The sequence below is a fragment of the Erpetoichthys calabaricus genome, chromosome 14, assembly GCF_900747795.2.
Source record: "Erpetoichthys calabaricus chromosome 14, fErpCal1.3, whole genome shotgun sequence".
Taxonomy (NCBI): Eukaryota; Metazoa; Chordata; class Cladistia; order Polypteriformes; family Polypteridae; genus Erpetoichthys; species Erpetoichthys calabaricus.
The window spans coordinates 42,908,379-42,927,871 of NC_041407.2; the positions used below are offsets into that span (position 1 = coordinate 42,908,379).

At 40.1% G+C, this 19,493-nt stretch overlaps 1 protein-coding gene across 1 annotated transcript in view; it reads right to left on the minus strand.

The window, feature by feature from the left end:
• Positions 1-19,493, minus strand: part of LOC114665376 (importin subunit alpha-7) — a 124,056-nt gene that overhangs the window by 63,302 nt on the left and 41,261 nt on the right. The window contains exons 5-6 of the mRNA XM_028819910.2: positions 7,882-8,007; positions 7,634-7,761 (exon numbers count right to left, since the gene is read on the minus strand). Of these exons, the coding sequence (XP_028675743.1) occupies positions 7,634-7,761; positions 7,882-8,007 (254 nt within the window). The remainder of the gene's footprint in view (positions 1-7,633; positions 7,762-7,881; positions 8,008-19,493) is intronic.

The window sequence follows — 19,493 nt, forward strand, 5'->3', positions numbered from 1 at the left end:
CAATCCCCACTTTACTGAATAGGTTACAGGACCCTTTTTCTATATTATCAAAGCTGGGCCAAACCATTTTTGAGCCAGTTTAGCAGTCAATTTGTCAAAGGCTTTGGACAGGGGATGAGTCCTGGTCCAAACTTTCTGCCCAAACTTTCTGCACCATCCTCTCCTTCACCTGTTGAGTAATTTTCTGCAATGTTTGTAAATGATCATGAATCGACATGTCTGGTTTGAGAGGATTATGATTGATTAATATTTCCAGAGGGCCATTAAGTTGTCTGCCTAAAGCTAACAATGCAGGGGTCTTACCTGTAACCTCATGCACCGTAGTGTTCAAAGCGAACCGGAGCTCAGGCAGCCACTTAGTCCAATCCTGATGGTGGTCTTTGATGAAGGATGCAATCATTGTCTTCAGGGTTCAGTTCACCCGCTCAGTGCGATTAGATTGGGGGTGGTATGCTGTCATCTTCAGGTGAACCACCCCCCACTGTCTCCAAAACTGTTCAGCCACTGAATCGGTAAACTGTGGGCCCCGGACTGTGATGATGTTCTTCGGCACTCCAATCGGGTAAATATCTCATCCTTCAGGGTGGAGCATATCTTCTTGGCTATGGCATTAGCCAAGGGAATAGCACCACACATTAGGTGAAATAGTCCACAACCACTATCAGGTAGGTATTCCGGACTTACAGGCAGGAAATGGTCCCATTAGGTCCATGCCTAGGCTCTCCCCTGGGGTAGTGATGGTTACTGTCTGAAGATGTCCAGAGAGGATACCAGGTGGGGGGTTTTGTATTGCTGACAGGTGGTACAAGTCTGGACATGGGACCAGAAGTCTTTGCGTATCGTCGGCCACCATGTCACATCCAGGATTTTGAACAGTGTCCTCGTGCGATCAAGGTGACTATCGATGGGGCTGTCACGGTAATATTTTAGAAACTTGGGCACATATTTCTCAGGCAGTACCAACTGATAATGGTAACCCTGATCTTTTGTTGGTTCACAATGACAGAGTGCCCCTTGAAGTTCCCTATAATGTATGCAGTCAGGCCATCCCCCTGAGCCCTCTCTCAATCCCTGACATACAGGACTACCAGCTTGTGATTGAACAGTGTCCTGCATGTTCAAGGGAAGATCAGGCCAAGGGTTGAGAGACTGATACCGCACATATCACAAGTATGGGCTCATGCACCCATGACAGAGCATCAGGCACAACATTAGAACTGCCCTTCGATAGCATACCTTGAATGTAAACTGTTGAATGCCCAGGTTAGAACCCGATGGTCAGTGTAGATTTCAAATGATGTCCCCTCCAGGTAATGACGCCACTTCTCCACGGCCCACATGACAGTGAGGCATTCCTTTTCTCAGTGGTGGAATAATTATACATGGCGCCCTTCAGTGACTGCAAAGCATAAGCCACAACTCTTTCCTCCCCTTGAATCATTTGGGAGAGGATGGTGCCGAGCCCAAGGTCACTTGCGTCAGTGTGAACATGGAAGGTTAGTGTTGGATTTGGCTGTGCCAGGATGGACGGCGATGTCAAAGCCTTCTTTAAGTGCTTCAAAAGAGTCTTGGCCCACCTGCGGCCATTCCCAAGGGTACCCCCTTTCTCATCAGTTGGAACAATGGAGCTGCGATGTCAGTGAACCCTTTCACAAACTTGTGAAACCACCCAGCCATCCCGAGGAAGTGCTGGAGACTTTTTACCTCCTGGGGCACTGGGTAGTCCAAGATGGGCTTAATTTTTTTCGGGTCCACCCGGATCCCAATTGCCAACACCACATGGCCGAGGAAGGTCAGATGGTCTTATAGAAATCTACACTTCTTAGTGTTGACAGAAAGATGAGCCTTATCTAGTCTCTGGAAGACTGAATTAAGGTCCTTGAGATGTTTGACACATGGGAAAAACACAATGATGTCATCTATATACACAAAGCAAATCTTCCCAGCTCCATCAGTCGTTGGAATGATGCCCCTGTGTTTTTAAGTCCAAAGGGATCCAAAACTGGAACAACCCCTACGGGGTGATGACGACAGTCTTCTCAATGCTACTCTTCCCCATCCTCACCTTCCAATACCCAGACTTCAAATCTAGGTTAGCTGAACACTGCTGCCCCATGCAAAAACTCCCAAGATGTCGTGTACAAGGGGCATGGGATATGTGAAGGTCTTCTTGTTCAGCTCCCTATAGTCTACACAGAATCAGTAGGTCCCATCGGCCTTTTGAACAAGCACTGCAGGGCTAGCCCATGGTGAAGTGGAAGATTTGATGACCCCATCCACCAACATCTGGTTGACCCACAACTTGATTATTCCCCTTTTCTGTAAGCTCTGTGTTGAACCGGGACTGGGTCGATAGTGTGGATGTTGTGACACACCACCTCAGTCCAACCCAGTTTGGTGTGCGAGTCCTCCCTGGCCATCAAACCTTACTTTTATCCATCCATTATCCAACCCGCTATATCCTAACTACAGGGTCACGGGGGTCTGCTGGAGCCAATCCCAGCCAACACAGGGCACAAGGCAGGATACAAACTCCACACAGGGAGGACCTAGGAAACAAACCCAAGTCTCCTAACTGCGAGGCAGCAGTGCTACCCACTGCGTCACCATGCCGCCCACCTTACTTTTATTCTATGTTAATTAGTATTGCCTAATTTTATTTTTTTTATATCGTCTTTTTTTTTCTCTTTCTTCATCATGTAAAGCACTTTGAGCTACATTATTTGTATGAAAATGTGCTATATAAATAAATATTGTTGTTGTTGCTGTGAGTTGTTGTGATTTATGTGGGGCTGTGTTGTTCCTTACATATAGATAAACAAAGTGTGCTATAGTCTTCTGGTGCTTGAAGACAGTTATAAGGTTTGTAGTTACAGGGATACCAGGAATTACTAGGTAAAGCTTTAGCTTTGTTTGCTTGATCCAAAGGAAGACTGGCCCCTAACCTGGATGTAGTTCTCATGGGATCTGAAATAACACCAGAATAAGACTAGTGTAATTTCAATTGTTTAAGATTGCTAAACAGCTATAAAGAAGTGATGTCTCATCAGAACTGGTCTACAGCTGTGATTTAAAATAAATGCCCCTCCCAGTTATACAGAGAGTGAGTTTGAATGTTGGCATGGGCTTGACTGTTTTATTATTTCTCTGAATTCCTGAAGATCCTTTTTGTATTTATTTGGATTCTGACTTTTATTCTGGGTTTGGTATAATTTTAATGTTCACCCCATACTGGTTACTTCATTAACACTAGAATTACCAGAGCCTACAAAAAAACTCGTAGATCCGGCACACCTTAAATCCCATTGCACCTCTCCGTCAGTGTCTTTTGTTCTGTAAATGTGCCGATAAAGATAAGCAGCCTGCTATTCCATCCCTCTACCGCCGCAGACTGTACACAAAGATCTCCCAGCTCATGCCTTGATTATATGAGAGTGAAGTGCTGGAGTTTTAAATGTAGAAAGGACGGTCCTTGCGTGTGTGTGTGTGTGTGTGAACTGTTAACATTTGAATATGATGATTGCATATAGCGCTGAACAGACCTCTCTGTAGCCTACTATTCTTTCCTTTGCTTGTCCTGGACTACAAAAGAAACAGCACCATTCAGCAACATGGAGACTGGCAAGATAGGGGGGAAAAAAAAAAAACACATGGTCACTGATTACAACCGCAAGATGTTATGTGAATGATTATGAATAATATGAATAATGTTGTGTTCGTGCCACAATGTTTTCCAAAATGTACTATACAGGTCATAAAATGAATAATTCTAAATATCATATATACCTATGTCTCTGTTTTTCATAGACCATAAGGTGCATACTAATTCAGCGTGAGCAGGAACACTCAATAAAACTGAATAAAAAAAAATCAAGTGACGGTGAGATACAAAGAAGGCAGATTCACCAGCGTTTGTGTGTCAGCTTTTATCCCTCCAGATCAGAGAATGTCCAGTTCCATTGCCTCAAAACACCACTCACATCTATAGTTATTCCCAGTTTCAAATAAAAACTAACAGCGTCAGATCCCTGGGTAGGGGGGCGGTAGTATGTATCGTGATCGTGACTAAGAGAATAAAAGTGGAAAAAAAAGCCGGTAACTTTTACAAGTACTATATATGTACACCAAATGTACTATATAATATTAACAATAAGAGCAGCTCACTACTGAAAACGGCAAATATAGGAGTCAGTCGGGATCGAACCGGGAATTCTTGATTACAAATCAGCAGATCTTACCGCTACGCCACAGAAGCTGTTGTATAATCCTTGAACCTTTTGTGAAAGTGTTTATTTGATCTTTGGACTTCAGGCTTCACACATTATATAATTTATGGCAAAATTTTGTCATTTACTACTAAAGTAGCTTTACCACCCTTGCGGGAGCCACCTGTATCTTTACAACAGCTTCTTACACAGCAAACATCAGAAGCTAAAAATTATCGTGAACACATTCAAGAATACAACTCTGGCGTTTGCTTCCATGGGTGCACAGATAACTCAACCTCCTGGCCACAGACCATACAGATTTAAAACACACGGGCAAATTTATCACCAAATCTCTTCACTATACGCTAACACTTCTACCTCTCCAGTATATGGACAGTTGTATGTTTTTGACAAAGCACAAGCTACTGAAGTACGCTTACAAAATAAAGCAAACTCTGCAGGCAGCGAAAATGTACTTCTCCAGCTAGATTCCTTGCTCAGAACCATCAACCCCTTCGCTAAATTATACAAACACATGCATGAAATCACTCAGTCCAATCCAACAGCATCTGTATGAATGGTTTTCAAGGAAAACCCTGGGCAGGATTTACGACGATACAATGCCCTGACATTGCAGCGATTTTCGTCGGAGAAGATGGCAGATTTGCATCTATCCCATAGGCAACTCCTGTAAACAGATTTCCACGCTCAATATGAATTGCAATCCTATGGTTTACCCACTTTTATTCCCTTACGGAGACACTGGCTGGCACAAAGATTTACAACATGTTCCCGATAAAAGAACCGCCAAGTGAATAAGGCTTACTCAATGCCAATTTTATGCGTACAGATTAGTAATGAGGAATACATTTAGTATTTTGCACTCCAGCAGCAAACTATTCCAACAGTACATCATAAATGCGTATGTTAAAACAGTGGGCGCGTGTCTCAACTATCTCAGATTACATCTACAAGATCTGCGCATGGAACTATCAGACGCATTGCAAGCAAACGCTGAAAATAACAACGTACGTGTAGGCAAAATGATCATATTACTGTCCACATTTCCAGGAAGTCCAAGATACATGCAACAAAACTATCAGGATGCCATGGCAATAGTAAGTAAATTCGGAAAGCCTGATTTATTTATTACTTTCACATGTAATCCTGCTTGGCCGGAAATTCTACATGCACACTGCGTCTTTCAAGAAGTATTTATTTCTACTTGATTTCTGAATTCCTTTCTCACCATTTTCTGTTGCTCTTCTTACACCGCCGTATGCTACGGCGGGCGTCGGCTAGTTACTCTATATTAGCTTTAAATCCCGTTCTCTAGTATTAGACCCAAGTGTCAATTGGGCTGTAAAAACAATGCTAAAAGCTGTAGCCCTGAGTGTTACTCAGGCAATGGTATAGCCGCATCTTGCGAAAGCTGTACTCTCGAGCATTGCACAAGAATTGGTACAGGCGCCTCTTCTCCTCTCACCTGTATTTGTGTCTAGTAATGATGGCATTTCATAGAAAACATTTTTCAGTATCCCAAGTGTTGCATGCTCTTGACAGTCATACAAGCAGTAATGTTGAGGATCCTCTCAGCACCATGAATGCATTTGTATGTCGGCATCTTGTTTCACCACATCGAACCATTCATCAAACATAGAAGCAGGAACACTGATCCCGTAGGATCCTCAAAGCGGCTTTCTGTCACATGTAGATAGCAAACAGAGACTCCGACGTCATATTCCTACTATTATCACACTGCAACTCCCGACTTTTTGCTGGGACTGCAACTTGCACACGTGTCATGTTAATTTCTGAGGACCTGCTCAGAGGACGTGTCAAATAAATACTTGGAACGTGTGGCAGCCATGATGCATGTGCATTCTGAGCATGAAGTATAAACGAGCCCTTCGCGTTATGCATGCTTTACAGTAAAAAATAATCACATTTTTTTGCCAAAAAATTGAACACTTTTTACATAATTTTTCAAGAAAAAAATGTAACGCTAACACTTTATCCAAACAGTGTTTGGAAGAACTGAACATGTTTAATAATTTCTGTTAATAAACAAGCAAAGTAGTCTGACCTTTGGCACTACAGTAATCCCTCCTCCATCGCGGGGGTTGTGTTCCAGAGCCACCCGCGAAATAAGAAAATCCGCGAAGCAGAAACCATATGTTTATATGGTTATTTTTATATTGTCATGCTTGGGTCACAGATTTGTGCAGAAACACAGGAGGTTGTAGAGAGACAGGAACGTTATTCAAACACTGCAAACAAACATTTGTCTCTTTTTCAAAAGTTTAAACTGTGCTCCATGACAAGACAGAGATGACAGTTCAGTCTCACAATTAAAAGAATGCAAACATATCTTCCTCTTCAAAGGAGCAAAGAAATCAATAGGGCCGTTTGGCTTGTAAGTATGCGAAGCACCGCGGCACAAAGCTGTTGAAGGCGGCAGCTCACACCCCCTCCGTCAGGAGCAGAGAGAGAGAGAGAGAGAGTTAGGGAGAGATAGAGAGAGACAGATAAAAAAAATCAATACGTGCCCTTTGAGCTTTTAAGTATGCGAAGCACCGTGCAGCATACTTAAAAGCTGCACACAGAAGGTAGCAACGTGAAGATAATCTTTCAGCATTTTTAGACGAGCGTCCGTATCGTCTAGGTGTGCGAACAGCCCCCCTGCTCACACCCCCTACTTCAGGATCACAGATAGTCAGCGCAAGAGAGAGAGAAAGAAAAGTAAGTTGGGTTTCTTCTCAGCCATCTGCCAATAGCGTCCCTTGTATGAAATCAACTGGGCAAACCAACTGAGGAAGCATGTACCAGAAATTAAAAGACCCATTGTCCGCAGAAACCCGCGAAGCAGCGAAAAATCCGCGATATATATTTAAATATGCTTACATATAAAATCCGCGATAGAGTGAAGCCGCGAAAGGCGAAGCGCGATATAGCGAGGGATTACTGTATATATAATAAGTCTACTAATGCAAAGTCTTTAAAATGTGACTTATGTCCACACATACTTTAAGTTTTTACAGAATAGATAGAGATAGAGAGAGAGATAGATAGAATATTAACCATTCTTGCAGGATAACACTCTGGCTGCATCAGTACTGGTATCAATAATACTGGCATCAGTATCACCTGGTATTGGATTGAAAAGAAAATCAGCAGTATTGCCCATCACTAGTGTAAACTGATACCATGATTAAAATATGTTAAAACACAACAAAAAAGAAAATCTAATGTTGCTTAAAACACAATCTACCTTTTACAGAATTACAGGTGGAAAAAACAATGAACTAAATCGATTAATTTTTTTACTTTGAGCTAAATACATCTGTGAACTTCCATGTTTTATTTAAGACCAGTATAATTTCAAGTTTAGAACACTAAATAGACTTTAACAAGTGATATCTTACCTAATTTGATCAGGTGTTCCCCCTGATGTAGCATTCGTGATGGCCCAGGCAGCTTCTTTTCTTGTGCGGAACTCAGCTTTTTGTAAGATATCTATTAGTACAGGGAAAATGTTTGCATCTATAACAGCCTAGAAGGTGAAGGTAAAAGAATATTATTAAAATACATTGTATTGAATTTGGTATCTAAATTTATAATATAGCCAGAACAACCATTGCCATTTCTTTATTGGAAACAGTTCATGAATTACCTGGATTTGCGATCTGTTTCCAGCTGTAATATTGGAGATGGTCCAACAAGCTTCCTTACGAATGGATTCCTTTGGACTGCTTAGCAAGTGCAGGAGACATGGAAGAGCAGAGCAATTCAGGACAACCTGCCACAATTCAACCTTTCATTAGCATGAGGAAATACTATATTTTAACATGAGAATATAGCCGATAATCTAAATTTTAAGAGTAGTATGAACTTTCAATTTGCAGTTAGAGGAACCACAGAACTTCACATGATACTCAGGCCAAATTTAAACCACACGAAAAAACTGACAAAATAATGTAGAAAGTAACAAATGCACTTGTAACGGAAATGCACATTGGTTAACCTAAAAAGAAACACACCCATGTTACAGAAGAATATTGTCTTCTTGGTCTCTAACATATAAACAAATATGGGTTAATTTCTAAGTAGAAAATAACACTAATGTCTGAATATTATACTGATTAGAACACATTCATAAAAAACATGGTAAATTCTTTTTTGTGGTGATGAAACAAAGAACATGAACCAAGTCTCGGCAGATGCGGCAATTCTATATTCTGTAATAACTAAACTCACTACAGACTACTAAACTGCTTTCATTACAATTTCTGGAGATTTTAACCTAGTTTCAATTTACTCCACTCTCATCACTTTTTACCAGTTTGTGGACTGTAAAACAAGAGAAAACAGGACCCTAGACTTGTTATATGCCAATGTTAAAGACATATATAACTTAATTTTCAATTAAGTTAGCTCCCCTCTTATTAGCAACATTTATAGAAGCCAGAGACAAAAAAACTGCACCTCAAACTTTTTGCCAAGCATGAATTACCAAGAAAAATATGGACTTATTATAATATGGATCATACAGACCAATCTCACTTCTGAACAATGATGTTAAGATACTCTCTAAAGCCCTAAGCTAGAAGGACTGAGAAAGTGCTCCCTTCAGTAATATTACAAGACCAAACCAGATTTATTAAAGGTTGACATTTGGCTTCCAATCTTCGACGCCTATTTAATGTAATATATTCATCCATAAAGTCCAACACTCTGGAGATCATATCTTTGAAGGCATAAAAAGCATTTGATATGATTGAATGGGATTACCTGTTCATCACTTTGCATAAATTTGGGTTTGGCCTGAACATATGTCCATAGATCAAACTACTGTATACCAGTCCAGAAGCTTCTATTTGTATTAACAACATTATTTCAGACTACTAGTGGTACTAGACAAGGATGCCCCTTGTCACCAGTGCTATTTGCAATCTCCATTGACCCATTGGCTGTTCACTTTCGAAATGCATCAGATATAAAGGGGACTTTCAGAGAAGGACTTGAAAAGAAAATATCATTATATCCAGATGATATGGTACTGTATATTTCAGACCCATAAAATTCTGTGCCTACAGCCCTAAATGTACTAGCAAAATTTCAAAAGATATCTGGACTCAAAATGAATTTGAACAAAAGTGTGCTTTTCCAGTGAATTCTCTAGCAAGCAGTATTAGATTGGACACCTTCCCTTTTATCATTGCAGATCAGTTTAAATACCATGGGGTCAACATCACAAGTAAATATAAAGCTCTTTTTCAACAAAATGCTGCTGTTTGCATGGACAAAATTAAACAAGATGTGCATAGATGGTCTACCCTCCATTTTACTTTAGCAGGGAGAATTAACATTGTCAAGATGAATATCCTCCCTAAACTTCTGTTCCTATTTCAAAACATCCCCATATACATTAAGAAATCATTTTTTAAGAAATTAGATTCAATCATAAACTCATTTATTTGGAATCTGAAAAACCCACGCATTCAAAAGGCAACCCTACAACGACCTAAATCAGAAGGCGGCAAGGCCAATTTTCAATTTTATTACTGGGCAGCAAACAAACAAGCTATAAAAACCTGGTCATTGACACAAATAGACTAACACACACTAGCTTGGTCTGCAATAGAAATGAAATCCTGCAGTACTTCTTTATATTCCTTGCTTTGTACACCAGTAAATACAAGGTATCGTCAATATACTAACAACCAAATTGTCCTTCGTTAACACAGAATATGGAAGCACTTCAAGTTAGAGAATATTTTATCTTTGGCACCTCTACATGATAACCACCTTTTTCCACCATCTCCAACTTATATAGTTTTTAATGTTTGGAAAACGAATGGGATTAAATCATTTAGAGATCTGTATATAAATAATGTCTTCACAACCTATGAGCAATTACACTCCAAATTCAGTCTCCTATCAACACAATTTTTACACTATCTCCAAATTAGAAACTTTGCTAAATAAAATCTGTCCAATTTTCCTCACCTCCCACATAATTATATTCCAGAAGAGATATTGATCAGTCCTGGGGACTCAGACAGCATTTCTATAATATATAAAAACAAAAAAGGTCCCTTCCTTTTAAAGATCCCAGGGTACAGTGGGAAAAGGATCTCTTACTTAGCATTTCAGAAATGGAGTGGAAAGTAGCCACACACAGAATTCACTCTAGCTCCATATGTGCAGAGCATTCAATTATTCAACTTAAAATCTTTTATCGAGCACATCCATCTCGCTTAAAATTGTCCAAAATATTTTCAGGGCAGATCCAACCTGCAAACATTGCAATCGAGCTCCAGCTTCACTAGGCCATATGTTTTGGGCGTGTACCAAATTAACATCATTCTGGACAAAAGAATTTAAATGCCTATCAGGCAGCCTAGGTGTCACAATTACCCCATACCCAATAACAGCTGTTTTTGTGTATTCCTAAATGGGCATAAAGTGGAGAAGGACAAACAAACTGTAATTGCCTTTACTACTAGCATGTCGGCTTGTCTTGCTCAACTGGAAGAATCCTAACCCACCTCTTTTAAGTCAGTGGGTAACTGATGTTATATACTATTTGAAATTGGAACAAATCAAATTCTCACTTAGAGGATCTGTTCAAAACTTTTTAAAAACCTGTCAGGACCTAATCAATAATATTTTAGAATAAACATTTATATTGGGGGAAAAGCCTCCTTTCACGCTTTACTACTCTCAATAGTTTTGCTCTGGCTGCTGGCCTTCCTCGCTTTCTTTCTGGTGGGGGTTGATTTGAATTTAGTTTATTTAAGTTTGACTTGATTGTATAGAATGTTATATGCTTTTACTAAATTAAAGATTAATTCCTTTGCCACCTTTAAGGCTGATCGAACCATAATTTGATACAGTTCATACCTGCATATAAAGCCATTGTCCAGCAGCTGCCAGCCACCACCAGGACTGTGCAAGACTGGACAATGGAGGCTATGAAGGATGCCTTTGAGAACACTAACTGGGATATGTTTTATGAGTAACACAGTATGGATATTGAGGGACTCTGCACCTTTATCCACAGATTATATAAAGCTTTGTGTGGACAACACAGACCCCACAAAGTCAGTGTGCTGTTTTCCCCCACAATAAGCCATGGATCACAAATAACTTGCAAGCCCTACCAAATATGAAGAAGACAGCCTTCAGGTCTGGAGATGGATGAAATCAAACAGGTGGAGTCAGAACTGAAGAAGCAGTTCTGAGAGGGGGAAACCCACTACACAAACAAACTTAAGCACAAGTTACAACAAAATAACATTAAGAAAGTGTGGGATGGGGATGAGGACTATCACCATCTACAAGCAGGCTGTGAAACATGTAGAGAAGGGGGTGAAGAACACAATGAACTGAACCAATTTTTTTAACAGGTTTGACTCATTCTTTTCAGTACAGCTCTCCCCCCAACACAGCTAGCCTCTGTGTGCAAGCTGAGGAGCTTTCCGAATCCCAGCTGCCATCTGCACCCTTCATGATCTTCCCCTACAATAACATCACACTTATGTTCTCCAGTCCCTTCCTCCACTTCCTGGACTGTGTCTCTCTGCTGGTCAAGTAAGGAGGCAGCTGGGAATACTCTACATAAACACGGCTTCAGTGCCAGATGGAATCAGCCCCAGGGTTCTGAACACATGTGCCAACCATCTCTGCAGGGACATTCAGCACCTGTTCTCCCTTTCCCTGAACTGACTAAAGGTTGCCCAGCTGTGGAAAAAATCTTATAACAACGTCTGAAATCCTACTCCTGCCCATGTATGTGCATGTCCCTCTAAGCTCTGCACCCCATATCGAGCTCCACTGCCAGCCCATCCAGCGTCCCACAGTGAAGACGTTTGCCCCACAATTGTTCTCAAACAAACCAGGCCGTGCTAGTCGTTGATCACAATTCACAACAGACCTGAAAATGAGCGATAAACAGGAGAAAAACAGAAGAAAGGAAGATTTGGTTGCAAAAAGAAATGTAGTGTCAGTCATATAGAATTATTTTGGCTACACAAAGGAAGATGTAGAACAAAAACAGGTACTTCGTCGACAGTGCCTTGCAACTGTTACCACAACAGAGGGCAACATAAGTCATTTGTTTGATCATTGAAATCGGCACCACAAAACACTATGACGAGTGAACGAAGTCCTATATGAAGGCCGTCCAAAGCAAAAAAATTTTGGACACGTTTACCAGTGTTATACTGTACGGGAGGGGTTCCAAAAGGGAGAGAGAAATCACTGATGCAATAACACTTCACCTCACAAAACACACGGTACCAATTAGCACAGTTAACAAAGGGTTTTAAAAAGATGATACAGTTGCTTGACAAGCGGTATATAATACCATCGTACAACTATTTTACTCATTTCACCATCTCAGAGCTGTGTAAGAAATGCAAGGCACACATTCAATTAGAGTTATTAAAAGTGGAATATTTTGCAACAGCAATGTTTTTGTGGTCCAGTCTATTTGCAAACAGCATTTTTCTTGCAGGATCATACAAGCAAGAACATCTCAACTGGTTTGAGAGAAGCATTGGCTGCTTGGGGTCTAGAAGAAAGAGGTCTAATCTGTAGAACAACAGAGAAAACGGGAAACATGGTGAAAGTTGCATCCCTTAACAAGCAGACTAGGATGCAGTGCTTTGGCCACAGACTGCATCTCGCAGTTGGCAAGTCTGCTATATTTACTAAGCTGTTTTACTAAACAACTTGTCCTAAAGTTAAACATAATAAAATTGTTGCATCACATTAAAATCTGTATTTTTATAACTTTATATATGTACAGTATTATACTTCTACTACTGCCAATTGCACATATTGTCTTAGCCATATTGTTTAAAAAAAAAAAACACTTATTCACAATGACACTGTCTTCTACCTTATTATTTAATAGCTAGACTATTTTAATATAACTCACTTTTTTTGTTAGTCCTCTCTTTTCATTAGCACAATCTGGAGCTAGTTAGATTTGCACATCACTACTTCATTTACTTAAGTCTGTATGTAAAAATTTTTTAATCTTGAATTTTAAAATGTCAGTTTCATAAACAATTCTTAAAGACGCACTAAACTGAAACTGGAGGGCACACTACTGATGTAAAACTCATACGACAGTAATATTCTGTGAGAGTGATTGGGTTTTCATAGATTCATAAAATATGTAAATAAAGCAGGCAGAAACTTAAATGTATGTATAACCACTCTATTGTTTAAATTTAAATATTCTAGGGGGCTTCGCTCGCCAACCCCTTTTCAGAGAAGCAGCTTCTAGCAGGGAGACTGCCAGCGGCCGCTTCTCTGAAATCCCTCTTAAAACGGTGATACAATGAGAAACAAATACATTAAAAAAAAAAAACCAAAAACAAAAAAAATATTTGTTTCCCACTGTAACTCCTCTTTGGTCAAGCTCTTTGGTATGCTGCTGCTACCCTCACGCATGATCTGCAATTTGCTCGCCTACCCCTAACCTCCCCTCCGTCAGTGGTATGCGCCATTGTGAAGAGGGGGTCTGAGCGCACTCAAAGGAGATGCAGCCACTCCTCCGAAACCCCTTTTAAACGGTGATACATTGGGAAACAAGTAACAGGTGTTTTTTTCACCTCCTCTTTGCTCGGGAAGCTGTTGGCTTGCTGCTACTGTGTGCCGAGTGATCTGCATTTCGTATGGAGCGTCTAACGTTTAAAATATCTGTACAGCACCTGAATATTCCATCTGTTTTCACTGATCTGTAATCTGTAATACTTTCAGCTTGACGCGGCCGCTCCTCAGAAACCCCTCTTAAACGGTGATACATTGGGAAACAAGTAACAGGTGTTTTTTTAACTCTCATTTTTTGAGACTTCCGAATTTTCCTACTTACATTAACTCTAACCAACTCTGAATGTGTATCACGGGACTTGCACCTGAGGGTTGTAAGTATGACGTGACTTGTACGTCTCATCGGAAGTGAAAGTGTCTCTGTCTCTCCGTTTCTCTACAACATATCACGTCTCGACCCCAGGAAAAAGTCTTGTTGCAAGTTTTTTTTTTTTTTTTATATATAATCGAGAGAAATGCTTATATTTAATGTGTACTTTGTTGATTTTTCCCTTAGAAATTCAATTGAAAAGGGATGAACGCACCAACTGAGGTCTGCAAGAAGTTGATGGATCAATTCTCACCCAGCTGGAAGGGCATAAGTTCTTTGGAAAAAGCCCAGAAGGAATTCAATCAACCATTACATTTCCTCCTATTAGAATAGGAGGGATAGGGTTCCAGACAGATGATGATTAGCAGGATACTAAAGTAGCAGAAAGCTTAATCTCAGGTCCTGTCTGCAGAAGGTATAACCTTCTAATTCCAACCTGGCAAGATATAAATGTCTAGGGGGCTATCAACAAGTCACTGTTTCCACTGCTGGACTTAACGGATGCACTTTCTGGAGAAGACTATGTTAGCATCACCTATGAGAGGCCAGTTCTTCACCTTTTTAACACTTCAATGTTACTAATGCAAGAGGAAGACACAGATGTTACTAAGATGTTGAAGAGTGAGATGTTGGCCTACCTTAATGAGAAATATAAAGACGAAGCAACTCAGGAGCTGCTAGATATGGAATCCTGTCTGGACCCCTAATTCAAAATGGACTTTATCAGTGCAAAGACAGCAAGATCAAAGTCAAGGCCAGAGTGACACCTGAAATGATTGAATGCCAAGAGACCTCAGGCTGCAGAGCTGAAGCTGAGCCCACAACTGCTGACACATCCCAAGCAAATAAAGCCAAGAGGTCGATGGGAAGTTTCTTTGAAAAAAGCGTAGCTGCAGCAAAGGGCAATTCCTCTCTGACCCTTAGGGAAGCCGTGGAATCTGAACTTAAAGAACTACCTGCTAACACCTTCCATAGACAAAGAACAAGATCCATTTTCATGGTAGAAAACACACAAGGTGAACTTTCCATGATTTGCCAAGCTTGCCCACAAGTAACTCTGTATTCTGGCTACAAGCTCCCCATCAGAGAAGATTTTCAGTGCAAGTGACAACATTATCACTTGCTAAAATTCTTGTCTTAAGCCACAGTGGTATTCTTGGTTAGAAACCACTGAGCTAATTAATCTGTTAAGAATGAAACCAGATGTTATACAGTTAAGAAGTTTCATTTCATCTTGTTTAGCCTTTATTACTTTTGCACTGTTGTTAAGAAACATTAAGTTTAAAAACAGTGTGTATGACAAAATGGTTCTGTGCTGTTTGTTATTTATTACAAAGTGATATTGTTATTTATTAGTTCAGATTAACCTTTACAAAGTTGTGTTTTATAAATTATGTTTAAAGTTGTATTTTTGAAAACCACACAGTGAACTGGTACAAAGCTGCGGTTGTATTTTTATAATTTAGATTAAAATGTGTGCTATTTTACTGTTTACCACAAAAGAGGTTAAGTTTGAAATAAAATGTTAAATGGCATATTTTACTACTCATGTTAATTCACTCTTTGAAAATGAAGCTTCCTTACTCTTTAGTTTAATGGTGTGTTGTAACTAGGAGTACAAATATATAGCCTCCTTAAAACTTCTTTATCCCTTCTAGACAAATCTTGCTTCATTGACAGATGGGTAGTGATGGGCAATGAAGCATTTGCTGCATTTTCTGACTCCACAAAATATACAGGTTATATAGCATTAGACAGAAAGGCAGGAAGGTCACACACTCAACGTTTTAAGGGTCATTTTTTAGATTCTTCTTATTTTCTATACAGCAAATGCACTCACTTTCCAAGATCACCCCAAACATTCTAGAACGATGTATTCTTTGAAAATGGAGCTATTCAGGTCATCTGGTAAAAATTTCTGGATTTTTTAATATTGCAATATACAGTGGATCCGGAAAGTATTCACAGCGCATCACTTTTTCCACATTTTGTTATGTTACAGCCTTATTCCAAAATGGATTAAATTCATTTTTTTCCTCAGAATTCTACACGCAACACCCCATAATGACAATGTGAAAAACGTTTACTTGAGGTTTTTGCAAATTTATTAAAAATAAAAAAATTGAGAAATCACATGCACATAAGTATTCACAGCCTTTGCTCAATACTTTATCGATGCACCTTTGGCAGCAATAACAGCCTCAAGTCTTTTTGAATATGATGCCACAAGCTTGGCACACCTATCCTTGGCCAGTTTCGCCCATTCCTCTTTGCATCACCTCTCAAGCTCCATCAGTTTGGATGGGAAGCGTTGGTGCACAGCCATTATAAGATCTCTCCAGAGATGTTCAATCGGATTCAAGTCTGGGCTCTGGCTGGGCCACTCAAGGACATTCATAGAGTTGTCCTGAAGCCACTCCTTTGATATCTTGGCTGTGTGCTTAGGGTCATTGTCCTGCTGAAAAATGAACTGTCACCCCAGTCTGAGGTCAAGAGCGCTCTGGAGCAGGTTTTCATCCAGGATGTCTCTGTACATTGCTGCAGTCATCTTTCCCTTTATCCTGACTAGTCTCCCAGTTCCTGCCGCTGAAAAACATCCCCACAGCATGATGCTGCCACCACCATGCTTCACTGTAGGGATGGTATTGGCCTGGTGATGAGCGGTGCCTGGTTTCCTCCACACGTGACGCTTGGCATTCACACCAAAGAGTTCAATCTTTGTCTCATCAGACCAGAGAATTTTCTTTCTCATGGTCTGAGAGTCCTTCAGGTGCCTTTTGGCAACTCCAGGCGGGCTGCCATGTGCCTTTTACTAAGGAGTGGCTTCCATCTGGCCATTCTACCATACAGGCCTGATTGGTGGATTGCTGCAGAGATGGTTGTCCTTCTGGAAGGTTCTCCTCTCTCCGCAGAGGACCCCTGGAGCTCAGACAGCGTGACCATCGGGTTCTTGGTCACCTTCCTGACTAAGGCCCTTCTTCCCCGATCGCTCAGTTTAGATGGCTGGCCAGCTCTAGGAAGAGTCCTGGTGGTTTCGAACTTCTTCCACTTACGGATGAGGCCACTGTGCTCATTAGGACCTTCAAAGCAGCAGAAATTTTTCTGTAACCTTCCCCGGATTTGTGCCTTGAGACAAACCTGTCTTGGAGGTCTACAGACAATTCCTTTGACTTCATGCTTGGTTTGTGCTCTGGCATGAACTGTCAACTGTGGGACCTTATATAGACAGGTGTGTGCCTTTCCAAATCATGTCCAATCAACTGAATTTACCACAGGTGGACTCCAATTAAGCTACAGAAACATCTCAAGGATTATCAGGGGAAACAGGATGCACCTGAGCTCAATTTTGAGCTTCACAGCAAAGGCTGTGAATACTAATGTACATGTGCTTTCTCAATGTTTTTATTTTTAATAAATTTGCAAAAATCTCAAGTAAACTTTTTTCACGTTGTCATTATGGGGTGTTGTGTGTAGAATTCTGAGGAAAAAAATGAATTTAATCCATTTTGGAATAAGGCTGTAACATCAGAAAATGTGGAAAAAGTGATGTGCTGTGAATACTTTCCGGATGCACTGTACATCGCTGGAAAAAAAAAAATAGTGCAATGTCAATTTTTTTCAATATCATGCAGCCCTAGTGCACAGCTATAAGTACCTAGGAGTTCACATGAACAACAAACTGGACTGGTCTGAGAACACAGTGGGACTTTACAAGAAGTGCCAGAGCAAACAACTTTGTAAGGAGATTCCGGTCTTTCGATGTATGCAGCCAGCTGCTGGAAAGGTCCTATCAGTCAACAGTAGCCACTGTAGGAAGCAACTTGAGCTTAAAAGAAGCACAATGCCTGAACGAATTTACCAGGAAAACCTGTTCCTTCACAGGATGAACCCTGAACAAACTGGAAGCTGTTGTGGAAAAGAGTATAGTGGCAAAACTGAATGCCACCATGAAAAATTCCCTCCAGGATGTGTTCTCTTAAATCACTTTTAACCACAGGCTCATTCCACCATGTTGTGCTAAGAAGCGCCTCTTCCTGTTCACTGCTATCAGGCAATTCATGGCTTCCTCCCAATGTACTTGTTAAGTTTATTTTGAAATATCTGTACAATATACCAAAACATCCTCCAAGAGCAACTTCTCCCATCCATCCAAGAACAGTTTGGTGACGAACAATGCCTTTTCCAGCATGTTAGTTATCACTTTTGCCTTATGGCATTGTGCTCCAAGTGGCTTGGGGAACACAACATTGACATTTTGGGTCCATGGCCAGGAAACCCCCCTGAACTTAATCCCACTGAGAACTTGTGGTTAGTCCTCAAGAGGTGGGTGGATAAACAAAAACCCACAAATTCTGACAAACACCAAGCACTGATTATACAAGAATGGGCTGCCATCAGCCAGGATTTGGCCCAGAAGTTGATTGACAGCATGACAGGGCAAATTGCAGAGGTCTTGAAAAAGAAGGGCCAACACTGCAAATATTGATTCTTTGCATAAACTTAATGTAATGGTCAATAAAAGCCACTGAAACTTATGGAATGCTTGTAATTATACTTTAGTATACCACAGAAGCATCTGACAAAAAGATCTAAAAACACTGAAGCAGCAAACTTTGTGAAAACCACAAACCCACAACCTCTTGATTAGGACACAGCAGTTGTTTCCACTGTACCAACGAAGTGGACATATCTACCTTGTTACCCTAAGCCAACTTCTTTTTCTTCGGTTATATTCTTGAATAAAAGTGCACTTGTTTTGTTATACTTGTATCTTTTGTGAAAATGTTTATTTGATATTTGGACTCTATTTTTTGTCAATTATTAGAAAAACATGAGTAAAACTTGTTTCCTGCCTTGCATTTTCTGTCATCCTACATTTACACAGATTGTTGTAGACACAGAACACACATGAAATTTTAAATAACAATACAGTGATACCTTGAGATACGAGTTTAATTCGTTCCGTGACCGAGCTCGTAAATCAAAATGCTCATATCTCAAATCAATTTTCCCCATTGAAATTAATTGAAATGAGATTAATTTGTGCTAGCCCCCAAAAAAACCACCCCAATTTTTTGTTAAATATTTTCAACATAAGAAAAATGTATTTATAATGAACAAATATTGTATACAAACAAAATAAAACCTAATACATAAAAGAGAATCTAAAGAAATAGACAGATGTTGGCAAAGCCGATTAGCATATTATGTTTTTTCTTTCACTTCACTTAATTTTCTTCTTCACTAGTTTTTTTCTTTTTTGCCACGCTTTTGTCATTTTCATTCTCAAGGCATTTCAATAGAAACCTGTCCAAGAAGCTTTGTTTAGTCCTCCTCTTTAGAATGTT